The following is an 18,258-nucleotide window of genomic DNA, read 5'->3' on the forward strand; positions in this document are numbered from 1 at the left end:
TCATAGCCCTAGTCATTAACCACTTGGCTATCATCTTCTTGTTGATGCAGTCATCATTTGTTTAATAACAGTGATTGTAAAAGTTATTAAATTTATTTAGGAATTAATAATACTTTCAGGCTTTTCCTTTATTTTCCAACATGCAGTATATATATATATATATATATATATATATATATATATATATATATACATTTATTACCGTTTTTAATCTGCTTAGTTACATATGTTTCCACTACCGGAATCGAATTAATGATCCAATAGTTTCGTCAGACTTTACAGATATTTTGTAAAGATTTTTTAAAAAAATCTTTAAAGTCTGATGAGACTATCAAATCTTTAATTCGATTCCGGTAGTGGAAACATATCTAACTAAGCAGATTAAAAATGCTAATAAAAATATATAGTTTGCTATACAGTAGTTTTGAACACTTTTTACAAGTTTTTTACCATTTATCATTTACTCATCAAATTATACATTTATATATATATATATATATATATATATGTAATTAAATAAAATACTCAAATGTTGTAGGATTACAGACTGTGTAATACTGTAAACATGAATTTCAAATAAATATCAATATCAATATTTATGAGACGATCCCAAGCAGATAAAGAAAGCTCAACATGCGAAATAGAGATGAGAGCATTTGAGAATTTCTTCCCCTTTCAGTTTATTCAATATTATATTATACTTTAAACAGCTTTAAAAACTTTAATATGTAAAAAAATATATATATATATATATACTAGCAGGCCACCTGGCATTGCCCGGTCGTAAAATACACTTAAATATGATATTTTGATTAATGCAGATTTCGTATTTATTATTATACTAGCGAGGGGTACCCGGCGTTGCCCGGGTGTTTGGAGGTGTGTGTGGAAACTCCGGGGGTGGGAGAGTTAAAAAAAAAAAGTAAGTACGAGGATCGAACCCGAACCGTTGAGGCAAAGTTGTAAATTAAAGTGTGAAAAAAAAAAATGCGACGTTAACCATTGCCCCACCGCGACATGCTAACGGAAACACGTTTGAATTTATTTAATTACTTGGATTTAGCAGGTGCACATTTTAATGAGTTAATGAGGTCAAGTTTGACTGCGGGATAGTACCTTCATTTACTGCTGAACGCTTTTTTTTCCCCTCAAGATGTTATAGGAAAAAGACTAACCCACATGCGGCGAGTGACAAATGTTGAAAATTTATCTTCCCGAAATCAAGCAAATTAAATAGACAGGCGAGCTTCATTGTTAACTGTGAGATATTACGATTTATATGTGATATAAAAAGTTTTAAAAAGTTGTGAAGCGAGCGACCACTTCTCTGAAAAAAACCTTTTGTTTACATACAGAAAAAGCGAACACACATACATACATTTTCGCTTTTATATTTACAGATTATATTGGATCCAATATATAGTAATAATTTAAAAAGTTTTTAAAAAAAATTACTGTCACCACTAAAAATTGAAATCAAAACGTTCAGCTTATGATTTACATTTTCTTTTGACATTAATGCCTGAGCTATGAAGACATGTTTGCTGGGAGGTTAAAAATTAAAACATGAACCAATAGCTATAAGGTTACACAGGCATATTCGTAATGTCGTTGTTTAATCTGAACTTGCCAAATTTTATTTTTTTAATTTTCACACTTTTGCACTGTTTCCCCCCGACTAAAACCCAAATATAAAGTTTTGCATGGGTTCGAATACCCTATGTATGAAGTTTCATATCTGTAAACCAAAAACTGACAGAGGAGTTTGGTAGGCAAAATTTTGGATATGTAACGAGTTTCGACATAAAAATTAAGTAAATACTATTGGTTTTAATTGAAATTCAATATTTTGATTTTCAATTTTCAGTCTAATAACGAAAAAGCACCAACACGTGACAGGAAATGTTTCACTTTATATGACTTTCCCTCACATTGATAGTTACAAGTTAAATGAACATCTTTTGAAATGCAACAGTTCTCTTTAATTTAATAAAATTTAACAAAGTTAAACAATTTCCAAATAGTTGTACACTATACAAACATGTCTACAGCAGTTTATGTTCAAATGTAGGGTTTTAAATTATTGAATGGTTCTTGTTGAATTTATTTGTAATTGTATTATAATTGCATTTATTTAGATTATTTAACGTTTTAGACTGACTTTAGTAAATTCTTATCCTATTAAATTTATTCCAATGTTAAAATTCAAAATTCAATATGTGAACGATTTTTTTAAATCAAATACTAGCAGGGTATGGAGAGGGGCACCTTTGCTCTGTTGTAAAATACGCTTAAATATATTTTAATTTGTCCAGATTGTGCAAATATTATTATAGATTCGTGATTTCAAAAGTAAAAAAAAAAAGTATTTAGGTGCCATCAGCTAGAATTGAAACCGAAACTGTAACATTAAAAGCTGGTGACGTTACCACTGTATCAATGTGACACGCATATAAACCGATTAAAAATTAAAAATAAACTAAGATAAATGTACAAAATGTTTAACGATTTTTTTAAATTTTGACCCATTTTCAACCCCTTAAAAACAATTTTAACCGGCTAAAGACCCATAAAAGAACAGCCCGTACCCCCCCCCCCCCAATCATTTGAGACCCCTAGCGCCGCTCTGTAACTTTCAGATTCGGAGCAGATAGAGTTTGAAAATATGGAAACAGATCGACAGACATATAGCCTTTTATATATTAGATTAAAGTGTAATAAGGGGAGTTAATCCCTCAAATCTTGATGTATTCTTTGTTATTAAAATGAAATTCAAAAATCGAAATATTGAGTAAACCAATTGTCATGTCACAGTAATGAACATATCCAAAACTAATGAAAAATGATAAAGTTAAGTTAATTATTAATGAAAATAGTTTTCAAAAAGAGTTAGTGAAAATTGAGTTTTGTAAAAAAAAAAAAACAAAGCAAAAAGAAAACCGAAGAGTTTAACTCATAACAAGGGAGGTAATTATATTCTGAAACTTTAAGTCAATTTAACAAAACTCAATTTTCACTAATTGTCTCTGAAAACTGTTTTTGTTAATAATTGATTTTCTACCTTATCGTTTTTCGTAATTTTAGAAATGTTCGTTACTGTGATATGACAATTCAATAGACACCATTGGTTTTACTTGAAATTCAATTTTTCGATTTTCGAAGCACCAATTTTAATATCCTTTACTAGTGGAGGTGGGGGGGGCAGCTTTGCCCGATCGTAAAATATGCTTAAATATGATATTTTAATTTGTCCAGATTTCGTATATATTATTATAGAGTCATAATTTCAAAAGTAAAAAAAAAAAAAAATATTTAGGTGCCATCAGCTAGAATCGAAACTGAAACTATAGCATTCAAAGCTGGTGACCTTACCACTGTACCAACATGAAATGCATATAAGTCGATTAAAAATAAAAAATAAATTCAGATGAATGTACAAAATTTTTAACGATTTTTTCCATTTTATCCCATTTTTGACCCCTTAAAAACAATCTAAAAAAAAGACCCATAAAAGAATGGCCTGTAAAAAATTCAATCATTTGAGGCCCCTAGCACCGTTCTGTGATTTTTAGTTTCGGAGGAGATAGAATTCGAAAATATGGAGACAGACAGACAGACATATAGCCGTTTATATATTAGATTTCATTTTATTATTTTCTTTTAGGAGGAGGCATCATTCTATTAATATAAATTTCTTTTCGTCTTCAGGTGATTGGTTGTTTTTTTTTTTTACGGCATATCAACCTTTTTCAGGTTATTTAATGCCGAATCTAGTTATTTTGAGGAACGATTTTTAATAGAGTATATATATTTTTTTTAAGTCAGATTCTATTTAACCCATAGTTGGGACCCTAACAGGTACTACCACTCCGGGTTAGAGTGAACCTGGGAGCAATGGCAATTAAAGAGTGGCTCCACACTCCCCAAGGCCCGCAAGGTGAGGCCTCACCATCGGATATAGTTTTAGGTCATATCCAGGACCGTCTTGAGGTGAGGGGTAATTGTAAATCTACATAAGTAGATTGTAAATATATATAAGTGTACTTTTCTGTTATTTTTATTTGGGGGGGGGGGGCAGATTAACTTTAAATCTATATATCAATTCTATTAATATTTTAAAACTTTTTTCTATTTATTTTTCAGAGGGGCTTACTCATAAATCTGAATACTAAATATGCTATACAATTAAAATTATGAATATTATTTTATTATATTATTATTATTTGGGGGGGGGTAAAAATTATAAATCTATATATTAATAGTGTTATTCTATGAATCCTTTTTATTTATTTTTGTTAAAAAAATTGGAGGGGGGGTTGAATGTAATTCTAGGAGGTTTGAAATACCTATCATTTGATAAAGCTGTCTTTCCTCAAAATATATCTTGGAACAATGTCACACACATATACTGTATAACAGTTTGGACAAAACAAGATTTAGAATAAAAATCTTAAAAAAAAAATTACTTTATTTTTGTTGTCCCTTGCAACACAAACATATTTACATTCTCCATTCTTTGCATTGTAATAGCTTTCTAGTACTCTTTTATATACATACTAGCGAGGGGTACCCGGCGTTGCCCAGGTGTTTGGAGGTGTGTGTGGAAACTCCGGGGGTGAGGGGTTAAAAAAAAAGAAAAAAGTAAGTATGAGGATCGAACCCGAACCGTTGAGGCAAAGTTGAAAAAAAAAAAGTGCGACATTAACCATTGCCCCACCGCGACATGCTAACGGAAACACGTTTGAATTTGGCAGGTGCACGTTTTAATGAGTTAATGAGGTCAATTTTGACTGCGGTACAGTATTTCATTTACTGCGGAATGCTTTTTTTATTTTTATTTTCCCAAGATTTTATAGGAAAAAGACTAACCCACATGCGGCGAGCGACAAATGTTGAATATTCATCTTCCGAAATCGAGCAAATTAAATAGACAGGTGAGCTTCGTTGTTAACTGTGAGATATTACGATTTATATGTGATATAAAAAGTTTTAAAAAGTTGTGAACCGACTGACCACTTCTCTGAAAGAAGCCTTTTGTAGACACACAGAAAAAGCGAACACACACACATACATTTTCGCTTTTATATTTATAGATTACATGCAAAGCTTCAAGCAAACTATATTTCCTTATGATATATTTTTGCTATTGTCTTTTATTTTTCCCATGGCAAAAATAAAACATACCTTTTTTTTTTTACAAAGGAATCACCACTTATCAAGGCCCAGAGGCCACTCAAGGATAACAGTTAAAGAGTGTACAGTGGTCAAAAGGACAATATCATAGTAATCATTAGAAGTGTAAATTTGGTAAATTGGATTACTTAAAGGGAACGGCTCATCAAGAACTTGTTTACATTGGACTTGAAGACGGCCATATTGTAGTCAGCTGGAAAGCAGGTGAATGGAAGAGAGTTCCACAGGTGTGCAGTTCTTAAAAAGAAGCTTTGTTCATGGAATCTATATTTAGGTCTAGGCACAGATAAAGAGTGGGGGAAATTATTAGTAGTGTTTACAGCCAAATGAGTGTTTCTTGTCCTCTGAGGAAAACAATATAATTCACATGAAGACAAGTGAAAAAATTAAATGCAATTGTTCATTTTTTTCATTAACTTTTGCCAAACAGAATAATTTTGGGCTATCTCAAGATCAAACAATAGTGGAAAAGCAACAGAATTGAACAATTTTGGCTGATATTTAGGGGTAGAAATTTTTGTTAGCCAGCCTATTAACCCCTTTCCACCCTATGAGGCTTTGGAACAGCTTATCTTTTTAGCTAGTCTGTTTACCATCCAGGGGATTGAATGCTGTTAGCGGGGGTCTCTCTCAGTCTTTATTCGTCTTAGTGTGATTCTACTTTTCTCTCCTTTTTCTTAATTTCATCAGGCCTTCTATTAACACACACAACAAACACCTTTAATATTTCCTACAGTAACAAAATTTTCTGATTTCCAGTTCTTTCTCTTGTGCTAATCTCCACACATTTCTGTTCTTTGTGAGAATAATCTAGATTCTTCTATTGATACCAACGATCTACATGTGGATGGTTATTAGTTTCTTGTCCACTTAGACCAGTACTTTTTCAACCAGGATTCTGTCAGTACGGTGCAGGGGTTCCGCAATTTCTAAATTAGAACAAGGAACAAATAAACAAAACGTTAAATTCAATTTCAAAAATCTATTTTCTTATTATATGAATATTGTTTAAAATTTATTGTTTAAATATACTAAATTTTAAATAATTAAACTCGCTACATTTGAAAAATTAATGTCTTTGCTTTTATATATTCTAATTGTTACATGATAAGGGCTGTCCCCTTTTCATGTAAGTATAAAAATGGAGAATTTAGTTTAAAATGAAAATGAAATAGCATAGGCGAAATTCGAACCTCATAATCTAGTTTAGAAATAGATTACGTGTGAGAATTTAAAAATGTAAAACAAACATTTGTTTAGAATATAGATAAATATTTCAAGGAAAGAATGTGAACTCTCAAGTTTGTTATGAAATTTTAAATTGAAAGAATGCAGCTTATAAGATGTTTTTAACATATTGAATATAGGTTAAAATTCCTTTTGTAGAAATAGGAAAAGTTTTGGACACGTATGTCCATAACACGTGAAAGAAGGCACACGTTTTAACATGTGTATGACGCCACGGAAAATAGAAAGTTCTAGGAATAGAGAAAAAACTTTAGAGTTAGTCAGTCAGTGAAGAAACTCGGAGAGAGACAGTCAGGCGTCTAGGAGCGAGACGTCATCTTTAAGAAAAAAATGTGGGACTTTGAATTCTTGGTGCTGGAAACACGGCCGTGTGACGAAATAAACCATCAAGTGTTTTTTGTAAAGCTCGTCTTGTGTCTTATGATTCTTACAGAAAGGTAAAGTGGAATTGTATTATATATTTGTGTTATATGTCTTTACATACACGTCTCAACATCATCATGTCCGAACTGTCTGAACACTATATCCCTTCACTCCAAGAGTTTCTTCTTCAACACATCTAAGAATGAACATTTAATATATAAGTATAATAAAATATAAGAATCTCTCTAAGTCTCTTACAACAAAAATCTCTCTCTCTCTAATAAGACTCTCTAAGACTCTCTCTCTTAATGAAACTCCTAATATGCAACATAATTATGCAGTCAACACAAAAAGAATTGCACTAAAAATTATAAGAGTATTTTCATTACATTATATTTTTTAAATGCTGTTTTTTTTGCTTAAGACAACTAAACTATTGCATGTTCCATGAGCCGTTCCAGCAAAAAGGTTGAAAAGCACTGACTTAAACTCTTCCATATATTTGCATGGTCTTGTATTTTTTATTAGCAAAGATCTCCTCATTGTACGTGTGCCTAGTCTTGAATCTCATGGGTGCCCTTTTGTCTAAAATTACCTTTGAATATCTAATATATGGCATAATCACATTGACATGCCGGTCCCCGCCAGATCACCGAAGTTAAGCAACGTTAAGCCTGGTCAGTACTAAAACGAGTGACCATTTGGGAATTCCAGGTGCTGTATGTGCTCTCCACTTCTCTTGGCATTGTTTCCAGTCGTCCTGGACTTCTCAAGCTTTGCCGATTCAGGAGAGGTGAAGTTGGTGACTGCACAACCCTTGCCTCACAATTTCCCATGCATCTACCTTTATGGGGCTGGGGGTATTCATTGTCTTTCAAGACTGAATGGAGGCTTCCATCTTTGCTGCACTCCACTACCTATTTGTTTTTTTTTTGTACGATTCCCATTCAAACAGTGACTGTTGTTGATGTTATACTTACAGCAGTATCGACAATGTATTGCAACTTCATCCGTCAAGCTCCATCTTTGTTTTCAATGACTTCAATGCTCATCTTTCAGACTGACTACCTGACTCTAATCGCACAGATCTTGCTGGTGAAATCCGGTTCAACATTTCTCTATCATTTTAGACCAATATTTCCACTGTGAGTTTCAAAATTAATATAAATCTTAAAATGTTTTTTCATTAAAATATTTGCAAAAAATCAAAAAAAAATTCCTTGAAATTTACCTTTTTTTTAACGGAATGTCGTGGAACTGTAAAAACTGTTGCATGTTTTGCAAAACGGACACTGTCTACTGAATCGACCGTGGAATACTGCAAATTCATGGGCGCATCAACATTATATGTGTTAGGGCTGCTGGGGCTGTTGGGGTAAGTTTGGGTGGTGGAGCTGGTGTCAGATTGTTTGTATGAAATGTTGTCGTCTTCGTCCAGACCCCCGATTTGAAAATGGACAGAATCGTTGTCGGCATTTTGTTTCTCTTCCTCAACCGTGTCATCTTGCAACACAATTGTGGAAACAGTTGCTGACTTTTCCGGGCTCTCTTTCTCCTCATCCTTTTCATCATTGATATCAATCATCACATCAGATTCATCAGAGGTAAGAAGATGATCGACTTCCTGAGAAGCGTCTTTCTTCCTGAAAATAAAAATAAATATTAAAAAAAAAATGAAATTTAATTTTTCTTTTTACTTGGGAAGATCACTCAAGGATAAGGGTCAATGAATGTAATTGGGAGTCACCACTTATCAAGGCCCAAAGGCCATTCGAGGATAAGAGTTAATGAATGTAAGGTGGTAGTGTAGTAATCGTTAATGGTGTAAATTAGGTATAATTTGATTATTTATTTAAACAAGAACTTGTTTACATTGGATTTGAAGGCTATCATGTTGTATTCAACTGGGAAGCAGGCCAGCAAAACAGTGTGCCACAAGTGGGCAGTTCTGGAAAAAGAACCTTTGTTTATAGAATCTGCGTTTAGATTAGGCACAGATAAAGAGTGGAGGAAATATTATATAGTGGTTGTAGCTAGTTGAGTGTTTTTTTTGTGAAAGTTTGAAAAGGAGGGACCACAGATTGGAGTTTACTCAAGCACTTGCCATAAAAATAATGATAGAGCAGTGATAGGCTCGCAATGTCTCTTCCGTGAGAAAGATGTTGCAGGGAAGATAAAAAGGCATCGCCTACTAAGTTTGAAGCCAGTTTTGAACTCTATCAAGGCTGGATAGGATGTGCCGAACAGCTCTTGCCCAGATGTGACAATAGTACTCCATTTTAAGGCATACCTGGTTCTTATACAGATAGAGGATGCATTGGCAGTGAGATACCAACAAGAACGGTGGAATAATCAAATCATTTATCTTGGCAATCTCATAAATTAGTGTGTGAAAAATGTTTGAATGTCGATAGTCAAGAAAAGAATCAGGTGACATAATTTCACAAAAGGAGTAAAATGTATTAATTGAAGTATATGAAGAGGTACTTTTTTTTTTTTTACAAAGGAGTCCTCACTTATCAAGGCCTGGAGGCCACTCGAGAATAAGGGTTAATGAGTGTACAGTGGTCAAAGGTAACATGTTGTAGTCATTGTTAATAGTAGAAATTTGGTAAATTGGATTACTTAATCAAATATTTGTTCAGGTTGGACTTGAAGACAACCATATTGCAGTCAATTGGAAAGCAGGAAAACAGAAGAGAGTTCCACAATTGTGCACTTCGAATAAAGCAGCTTTGTTCATGGAATCTATGTTTAGTTTAGGCACAGATATAGAGTGGGGGAAATTATTGATAGTGGTTTCAGATAGACGAGTGTTTTTTTGTGAAAATCAGAACAGGGGGTGGGGACTATAGTTTGGAGCTCAGACAAGCTTAACTATTAAAATGATCAACAAATGTAAATCTATCAAGTAGCCTGATAATTTTCCTCAGGAGTGAAACACAATCGTTTCTGTTTAGCTAACTTGCCATAAGTATATTTCTATACTACAACTAAACTCTACTCACGTATTGAATGCATGAGTAGAGCTTAATTGTAGTATAGAAACATACTAAAACATACTAGCATTATGTAATGTTTACGAACGATTTCCACTTATTAGAACACTCTTGATGGTTTACTGTTGTGCTCATAGTTGGCATTTATAGGTGCTTAATTTCCCTAAATTCTTGTGTTAATTGATGCTGGCCCAGAGATAACGTCCTAGCAAATGGAATCAAAGGTGACTTTGTAATTGAGTTTGAAACCCTCAACCAAAAGAAATCACTTTCTACATTGTTGATTGCAAAAGCATGAAACACTAGTGTCTGTAGGTATAAATATAATTAATATATATATATATATATATATATATATATATATATATATATATATATATATAAGCAAACAGTTAATAAAACATTTTAAAAAACACTTTAAAAAGAGTTAAAACATATTTAATCTGAAAAGGAAACACTTGATAAGTGGATAAAGTTTCCAGACGTTTTTGTACAAGCATTTAAAATTGTTGTAGACTCTTGAAAATTCAATGTTATTGCTATACATCTTATGAGATGACTGGCCAATTTTTTATTTTTGACAGCACGGGCATGGTATACATGCACTGGGTTCTCATTCGACAGACAGTCAGCAAGGAATACTATGTTGAGGTTTTAAGGGAGTTTAGGAAGAGATTCCATTGAAAGAGGCCAGCACTCTTCAAATCAGGTTAGTGACATTTCCACCAGAGCAATGCACCAGTCCATAACTTCATTCTTGTCACAGACTATTCAACCAAGATGGGCATCAAGGTAATTACCCTCCCTGTGACTTTTGATTATTTCCTAAACCCAAGGAAAACCTTAGAAGCAAGCTGTCGTTATGAGATAATTTAAGAGATGAAAGAGACTGTAACAAGGCTCATGGATACGCTCACACTAGAGGGCTTCCATTAGGCCTTCCAGAAGTTGTTGGAATGGTACACCAAGTGCATTGCAACCGGAGGAGATTACTTTAAAGGGGGATTAGAGTTTCATAGGTGTACTATCAATGAAGGCACCCATACGAAAGAAGTCTGGAAACTTATTGAAAGCACCTCATATATATATATATATATATATATATATATATATATATACACACACGTGCATAAAAATATTAATATAAAAAATATATAAATGTTTATATCTTTTCTCTATTTATTCCTTATCGGAATACAAAATGTCTTTATGAAAAAGTATTTTTTCTAAAAGAACAGATTTCCAGTTATTCCTTAAGCCTCTTACATTATATATGTATATATATAACTTATTAAAATATGGCAATAGAGCTGCACAGAATCTTCTGAATTTTATCTTCATAAGGAAATGTCATGCTAGAAATCTCTATATAACATTTTTTGTGGATATATGAAATAATAATAATAATAATAATAATAATAATAATAATAATAAGAAGAAGAAGAAGAAGAAGAAGAAGAAGGTAGTAGTGTTCATGTGTGTGTGTCTTTGTGAACAACTCTTCTACAGCCTACACCAATGGACCGACCATGACCAAACCTGGCATGATGATGGTCCCCACCTAAGGATGGTGCACACTTTTTTTGAAGTTAAGATTAAAAATCAAGGACATAGCCTATATATATATATATATATATATATATATATATATATACTCTCCTACTGGCCACACCACTGGACTGATCATGACCGAACCTGACATGATGATGGTCTCTGACCTAGGGATTGTGCACACCATTTTTCAAGGTCAACGGTTAAGGTAATATTTAGTGTGGCTCATCATAAACTGTCCCACCTAGGGATGGTGCATACCAAGTTGGGGTTCGTCATCATCCCGGGGGCTGCCATCATGGTGCCGGCCAACTTCTTTGTGAATTTGAATCAGAGCAACATCCTCCATCCTCATTCCCGCAATCATTGTGATTCTTTGTTAATTGTTCCAGTTTTTATGTGCAACAATATAAGTGTCAACTTTGATGTAATCTGTTTGCTTTAAAATTCATAGTTGGATTTCAATCACATCAGGCGGTAGTTAAAAATTTTAAACACCTTAAGCAATAGTTGCTGTTACAACATCTACTTGCTGCAAGGGTGTCTGCAAAGTGGGTACCTGAGCATACTGCCAAGTTCCACATGAAGCATGGGTATCTTTGTTAGTATATATATATATATATATATATATATATATATATATATATATATATATATGAGAGAGAGAGAGAGAGAGAAAGAGAATAGAAAAGAAACAGTAAATTTCAACGACTATATCATTTTTTCCAGTAAAGAATTTCATTTTTTATGGCTGTTTCTTTATCTATCTTGACAATCAAGGTTTACAAACATCTTGAATTTTCTAGAACAATGATTCACCAGAAAAAAATACCAAAAACTATTAAAAAAAATCCCCAAAGCTTAAAAAAACTGGGATCATTCAAAAAGAAAAATGGATGCTTTTCTGGGTTTTTTTTTCTGACAAATTATTGTTGTTCTAGAACATTCAATAAATGTTTTGTAAACTTTGATTGTAATGGAACATAAAGATATAGTCACTGGAATATAATCTTTTTTCTATTGTTTACGTACATCTTCTAGTATCTGTTGGATTTGAACTAAAGCATTGTGTATAAAAGCAGAAGATAAAATAGTCTAGTTACCTGGTGGTCATGAGTTCAATTCCTGGATGAGACAGTGAAAATTACATACTCTCATTTAACAGTAAATTCTAATAAAACAAAAATAGAAAAATTATATTTAGAGCAGTGATAAAACCTTTCTTTACAGAACGTTAACAATATAAACCTGAAGAAGGCGAGATATTGTCATGGTTGAAATACGATTCAGTAATAATTGTAATATTAATTCATTTATGCACGAAGATACATGTAGATGAGTTTATATCTTTGTGGCCTATGCCTATGGATTAAAGAAGCTCAAGACCAATAGTGTCTTATTTATGCTTTCCTTGCTCGAATTATAAGGATCGCTTTCTGGTTCCGAAATCCTTACAATCAAGGTTTACAAATATATCTTGAATTTTCTAGAACAATGACTCACCAAAAAAAATACCAAAACCATTAAAATAAAAAAAAAAACCCTAACTTCAGAAAAGTGGGATCATTCAAAAAGAACAAAAAGTAAAATGGATGCGTTTCTGGTCTTTTTTTTTCTGACAAATTATTATTGTTCTAGAATATTCAATAAATATTTGTGAACTTTGATTGTAATGGAAAAAAAAAGATATAGTTATTGGAATATACTTTTTTTCTATTGTCTACGTACATATAGTGAGGAGCTAGTTATTATCAGGCTGATGCAAAAGCTTTTGCTAGTTTATATAAGAGGCATTTTAAACAATTGTAATTAATTTTATGCATATTGTTATTACTTAAACATGTCACCATGATTAATTTAAAACTTTTTAATTAATTTATTAGCAATACTGAGGCACAAACTTTGTAGGTTTTTTGCAGAAATCGAACTTACTCAACAACAACATCTGCAAACGACTTTTATCAACTTGAGAACTGTTTGTTGCGACTCATTTAAAAAGTTTAATCCTTGTATTGAAGAAGGATTTTTACTGGCAATAATTTGCAAGTTTCATTTTCAAAACCAGCCCTGTTTTCATGAGGATTACTTGTGCTACCATTGCAAACAAATCTGTTGTTATTGTAAACATGCACTAGGTGACATGTTATGTGGATTGCACAGATGCAAATAACAGACTTGATTCAAGTGAGAAATATTTGACTAAGAAGAGAGAAATCACTACAGATAAAGGATTTTGATTTTGGGTTTGACTACACAGAATTTGATTTCTCCACTTGAGAAAATAATGTACCTTCAGATACAAGGTTTCCTACTGTGGCTATAATTCACTTAAGTTTTGCCAAAAATAATGGCTGGTAAGATACAGGCCCCCTAATCATCAGGTTTTTTGTCTGTTCATAGATAAGGCTGGTCATTATCTCAAGTGGTGTTTATGAGACGGTCCTGGTGATATCTATACCCATTCCAGCAAATGATAGGGGAGGTCAATTGGCCATCTGACCATCTCATGGTCAGAGTTTGGTTTTCTGAGATTCGGCAGTCAGCCAGTTGATTTTCTGGGCATCTCATAGTTAGTTAGTCTCTTAGTTAATGGATTTGCAAATCTGTTGTTTGGTAGAAGAAAAGCAGTATCATTATACCCCAGCTCACCAAAAAAACCCCAAAAAACCCTTTGTTATTTGTTTTAAACTCGAGTTATGATTTTGCTTGGAGAAAAAATTCTTCAATTGCAGCACTGACTGAGACTATGCAAGTGACACTGCAACTAGCACTGGAATTGAACGACGACTTTCGGCCAACACAACAAGCAAACAGCCTGTGCAGTGAATCCATAGATGCTCTGTGATTATTTTCTCTTTTGCTTATATTTTGTTGATGTTCTTTTTTACAAAGGAGTACATTGACTCCTCACCTTGAACTAAAGGTGGAGAGTCAGAGTCAAACTTTGATATCCACAATACAAATATCTGGATTTTTGAGATATGGATCTATTATTTGTATTGCTTAGATACACCTGAAGAAGGTCGGAGGTTACATCGACTGAAACATTGTGAAAATAACACTCAAGTTGAGAACAATTGTGTGAAGGATCCAAATAATACGAAATGGATAATTGTTCTACTAACAAAGAATATCATAGCTATTTCCTCTGAGCTATGTTTTTTGAAGCGGAATAAAAAAATAGGATTCTTAGCCTCCGTTGGTACGAAATATCAAAGTGGGTTGGGGGGGGGGCTATAGCCAGGAAGAATAAAGTATATACTTAAATACCAAAAAGGGGAAAGGTGTCTTCTTTAGATTAACAAAAAAGTGGATGTAAGTAGAATAAATGACACACGGAGAGAAAAAAAACAGAATTTGGTCAATTGCTTTTTATCTACTACCAAATCATCACTTATCAAGGCCTATAGGCCACTTGAGGTTAAAAATTAACGTGTTTGTCCGGAGGACAGTGAAACAACAATGTGAGGATTAGTAACCACGATTGAGACTGTTGAGAAATTAAATTATCTAAGACTACAGTTCAACAAGAATTTGTTAACATTCGACTTGAAAATGCCCATGTTATAGTCAGCTGGGAAGTAACCTTGTGGTATTGTTTCACAGATGGATGACTCTTAGAAAGAAACTTTGCTCATTACAGCAAAAATAGTTGCTATGCCACTGCTTTAATCTCTAACTTCCCAGATTTTTAACTTTTGGAAGTTTAACATTAGTGAGAGTTATTTCCAACAATGGTTGTCTAGTCATTAATTTAAATTCAAAGTTTGGCACAAGGCCTAGCAATAAGATAATAGATTTTGGGTAAAAAAACAAAACAAAAAAAAAACATTGTTTAATATAAGATAAATACTACGATTAATTTCTTTTTTTTTTTTTTTTACAAATTAAAGAAAAGTGTATAAAGACGTTAACTGACTGTGTATGCAGAGTTCTGAATATTTCCATACTTTCAAATATTTCCAACGATCAGGGACCACTAAGACATTTGCTCCTGAAACAAAGAACAAAACAACAAATCATTATTAAATATTGAGTATGAAATTGAAAAAATGGAAACTAAGTCGGTTATAGTCAGTTAAAGTAATTCCTAAATTCCGATGTACTGCTACCGGAAATGGTGACAAGACAAATCAGTTCCTTTCCATTTTTCTCACGTCTATATCTCCCCTATGCATCTACTCTTTTTTATTGCATTTTTCTGATCATTCTTTTTTTTATTTAATAATGATTGAAAATTCTAATTATGATTAAAATGATTGAAATTAGTTTTATTTTTTTAAAAGAATTATTGAAAGCATTTTTTACGTACTGTTTTTTTTTTAAAAAAAGAATTATTGAAAACACTTTTTAAAATCTTTGAAAAATATTTTGGGAATATTATGTATTGGATACGGTTGTTTTTATGATGTCTGAAATTTTGTTATTTTAATTTCAATAATTGTATTTTTGCACTTGCATAAACATATATTTATTATATAAATTCAAATAAAAAAAAACTTATTTTCAAATTAAGAAAGAAAGACTTTTATTTTTATAATTTCATAAACATATATTTCTTATAAAATTTCAAATAAAATAAAAACTTTTATTTTTTAAATTTTGTTATTAAAAGTTCAAATAAAGACTAATTGTTATTTTATCTTTTTATAATTTTGTTAATTTTTATTGTATACTTTTCAATAATCTCCATTTCTTATATTTTATTTCAATAAATCGCTTGATGATAGAAACACTGAAGAACAATAAAAGTGAAGGAACTGATTTGCCTCGTTACCGCTATGCCGGAAATTAGGAAGTACATTAGCAGGCTATAACCACTTAGTCTTTTTCAACTAACTTCTAAAATCTTGATTTCAATTACTATTTTCGCAGTGTTTACACAGCATTTTACTAGCTTCATAATTTTGTTTTTATTTTACAAGGCAGTCACCATTTATCAAGGTCCAAAAGCCACTTGAGGATAAGGGTCAATGAGCATACGAAGATCACTTGGACAACAGTCTAGTAATCGTTAGTAGTGAAAATTGGGTATAATTTAATTATTAAAGTGGTTTGCTAAGCAAAAATTTGTTTATATTGAACTTGAAGATTACTATATTACAATCAGCTGGAAAGCAGGTCAGCGGACAGTTCTAGGAAAAGAAGCTTTGTTCATGGAATTTGCGTTTAGATTTAAGCACAGATAGAGAGGTGAGGGGGGGGGAATTGCTGATAGTCCTTGTAGCTAATAATTTCTGGATACACATTAATAAATTTTCTATAATTTATTCGAAAATGCAATTTTGAGACATTGAAGCTTTTGAAAAAAAAAAAAAGAAAAAAAAAGAAATTCATATATTTTTCTTGCACGAGTTCAAACTCAATCATAATGCTTTTTAACTTGGTTGGTTGTTTTTATTTTACGGCATATCAACCCTTTTCAGGTTATTTAATGCCAAATCCAGTTATTTTGAACAAAATTTCTTTAATAGAAGATATGTATTTTTTTTTAAGTTGGTTTCTATTTAACCCATAGTTGGGACCCTAACAGGTACTACCACTCCAGGTCAGGGTGGACCTGGGAGCAATAGCAATTAAAGGGTGGTTCCACACTCCTCAAAGCCTGCAAGTTGGGACCTCGCCATCGGATATAGTTTAAGGTCATATCCACGACCATGCTTTTTAAACAGCTGCCAATATCGATAAAGCTGAGAGAGGAAGAGAGGTCATAAAAAAAGTGATTTTAGAAATTCTGTTGTGTTACAGTGAGCTTTGACGATGAAGTTAGAGAATGGCCATGCACACTTGACCATGAACAAAATTAGAAAGACGAAACTCTTGATCTTAAAAAAGTAAGAGCTGGTTTCTGAAATTGGTTATTATCTTCCAAACAGTCTAATGTTTTGAATTCACAAGTGAAAGAAAAGGACAACATTTCATCAGCCGTACAAATTATCAGTTAACACTGCTTTGCTGTGGTCAAAATTTTTCAGTTCCTCTTTCAAATAAACTTAAAATTATTTGGAATTATATTATAATTATGTTATAAAAAGTAGATAATATAAAAAGTTTCTTTTTGAGTCATCCGTCTGTGAAACATAATACCACAGGGCTACTTCCCAGCTGACTATAACATGGTCATTTTCAAGTCGAATATATAAGTTATTATGAACAATGGATACTATATACAAGTAATAAGTAAAAAAAACATTAATATATATATATATATGTTTATATATATATATATATTTATGTATATATATATTTATATATATATTATATTTATGTATATATTTATGTATATATATATATTTATATATATATTTATATTTATGTATATATATACATATATATATATATATTTATATATGAATATATTTATATATATATTTATATAACTACTTCATTTACTCACATAAAATAAATATACGAAAGTATAAACTTATGCGTAAACTTTAAGTATTTATTTCAAAAGTGCTCAATACATAGGTAGAGCTAGTTAGTAAATTATAAAATATAAATAGCGATTAAGCTACACTGAATATTCTGCGTTTTATCCACTCTAGGACTCTTCAGGCTTATGTGCATAAGCCTGAAGAGTCCTAGAGTGGATGAAACGTGGAATAGTCAGTGTAGCTTAATCGCCATATATATTGTATAACTTCCTATATATATATATATATATATATATATATATATATATATATATATATATATATATATTATTTACATATTTATTTATATATATATTTATATATATATATTTATTTATATATATATTTATTTATATATATATTTATATATATATATTTATATATATATATATATATATATATATATATATTATTTACATATTTATTTATATATATATTTATATATATATATTTATTTATATATATATTTATTTATATATATATTTATA

The 18,258-nt window shown here is 31.6% G+C and overlaps 1 protein-coding gene across 2 annotated transcripts in view; it reads right to left on the reverse strand.

Annotated features, from left to right (window-relative positions):
- LOC145267615 (alpha-galactosidase MYORG-like) overlaps positions 1–18,258 on the reverse strand; it is a 122,196-nt gene that overhangs the window by 10,424 nt on the left and 93,514 nt on the right. The window contains exons 3-5 of one of the 2 annotated variants that reach the window (XM_080123317.1): positions 15,274–15,348; positions 12,458–12,525; positions 8,036–8,447 (exon numbers count right to left, since the gene is read on the reverse strand). In XM_080123317.1, the coding sequence (XP_079979443.1) occupies positions 8,036–8,447; positions 12,458–12,468 (423 nt within the window). In that variant the 5' untranslated portion in view covers positions 12,469–12,525; positions 15,274–15,348. The remainder of the gene's footprint in view (positions 1–8,035; positions 8,448–12,457; positions 12,526–15,273; positions 15,349–18,258) is intronic. The other variant, XM_080123316.1, reaches the window with a different exon arrangement.

Source organism: Euprymna scolopes, chromosome 4 (assembly GCF_053919585.1).
Source record: "Euprymna scolopes isolate OS-2025 chromosome 4, ASM5391958v1, whole genome shotgun sequence".
Classification (NCBI taxonomy): Eukaryota; Metazoa; Mollusca; class Cephalopoda; order Sepiida; family Sepiolidae; genus Euprymna; species Euprymna scolopes.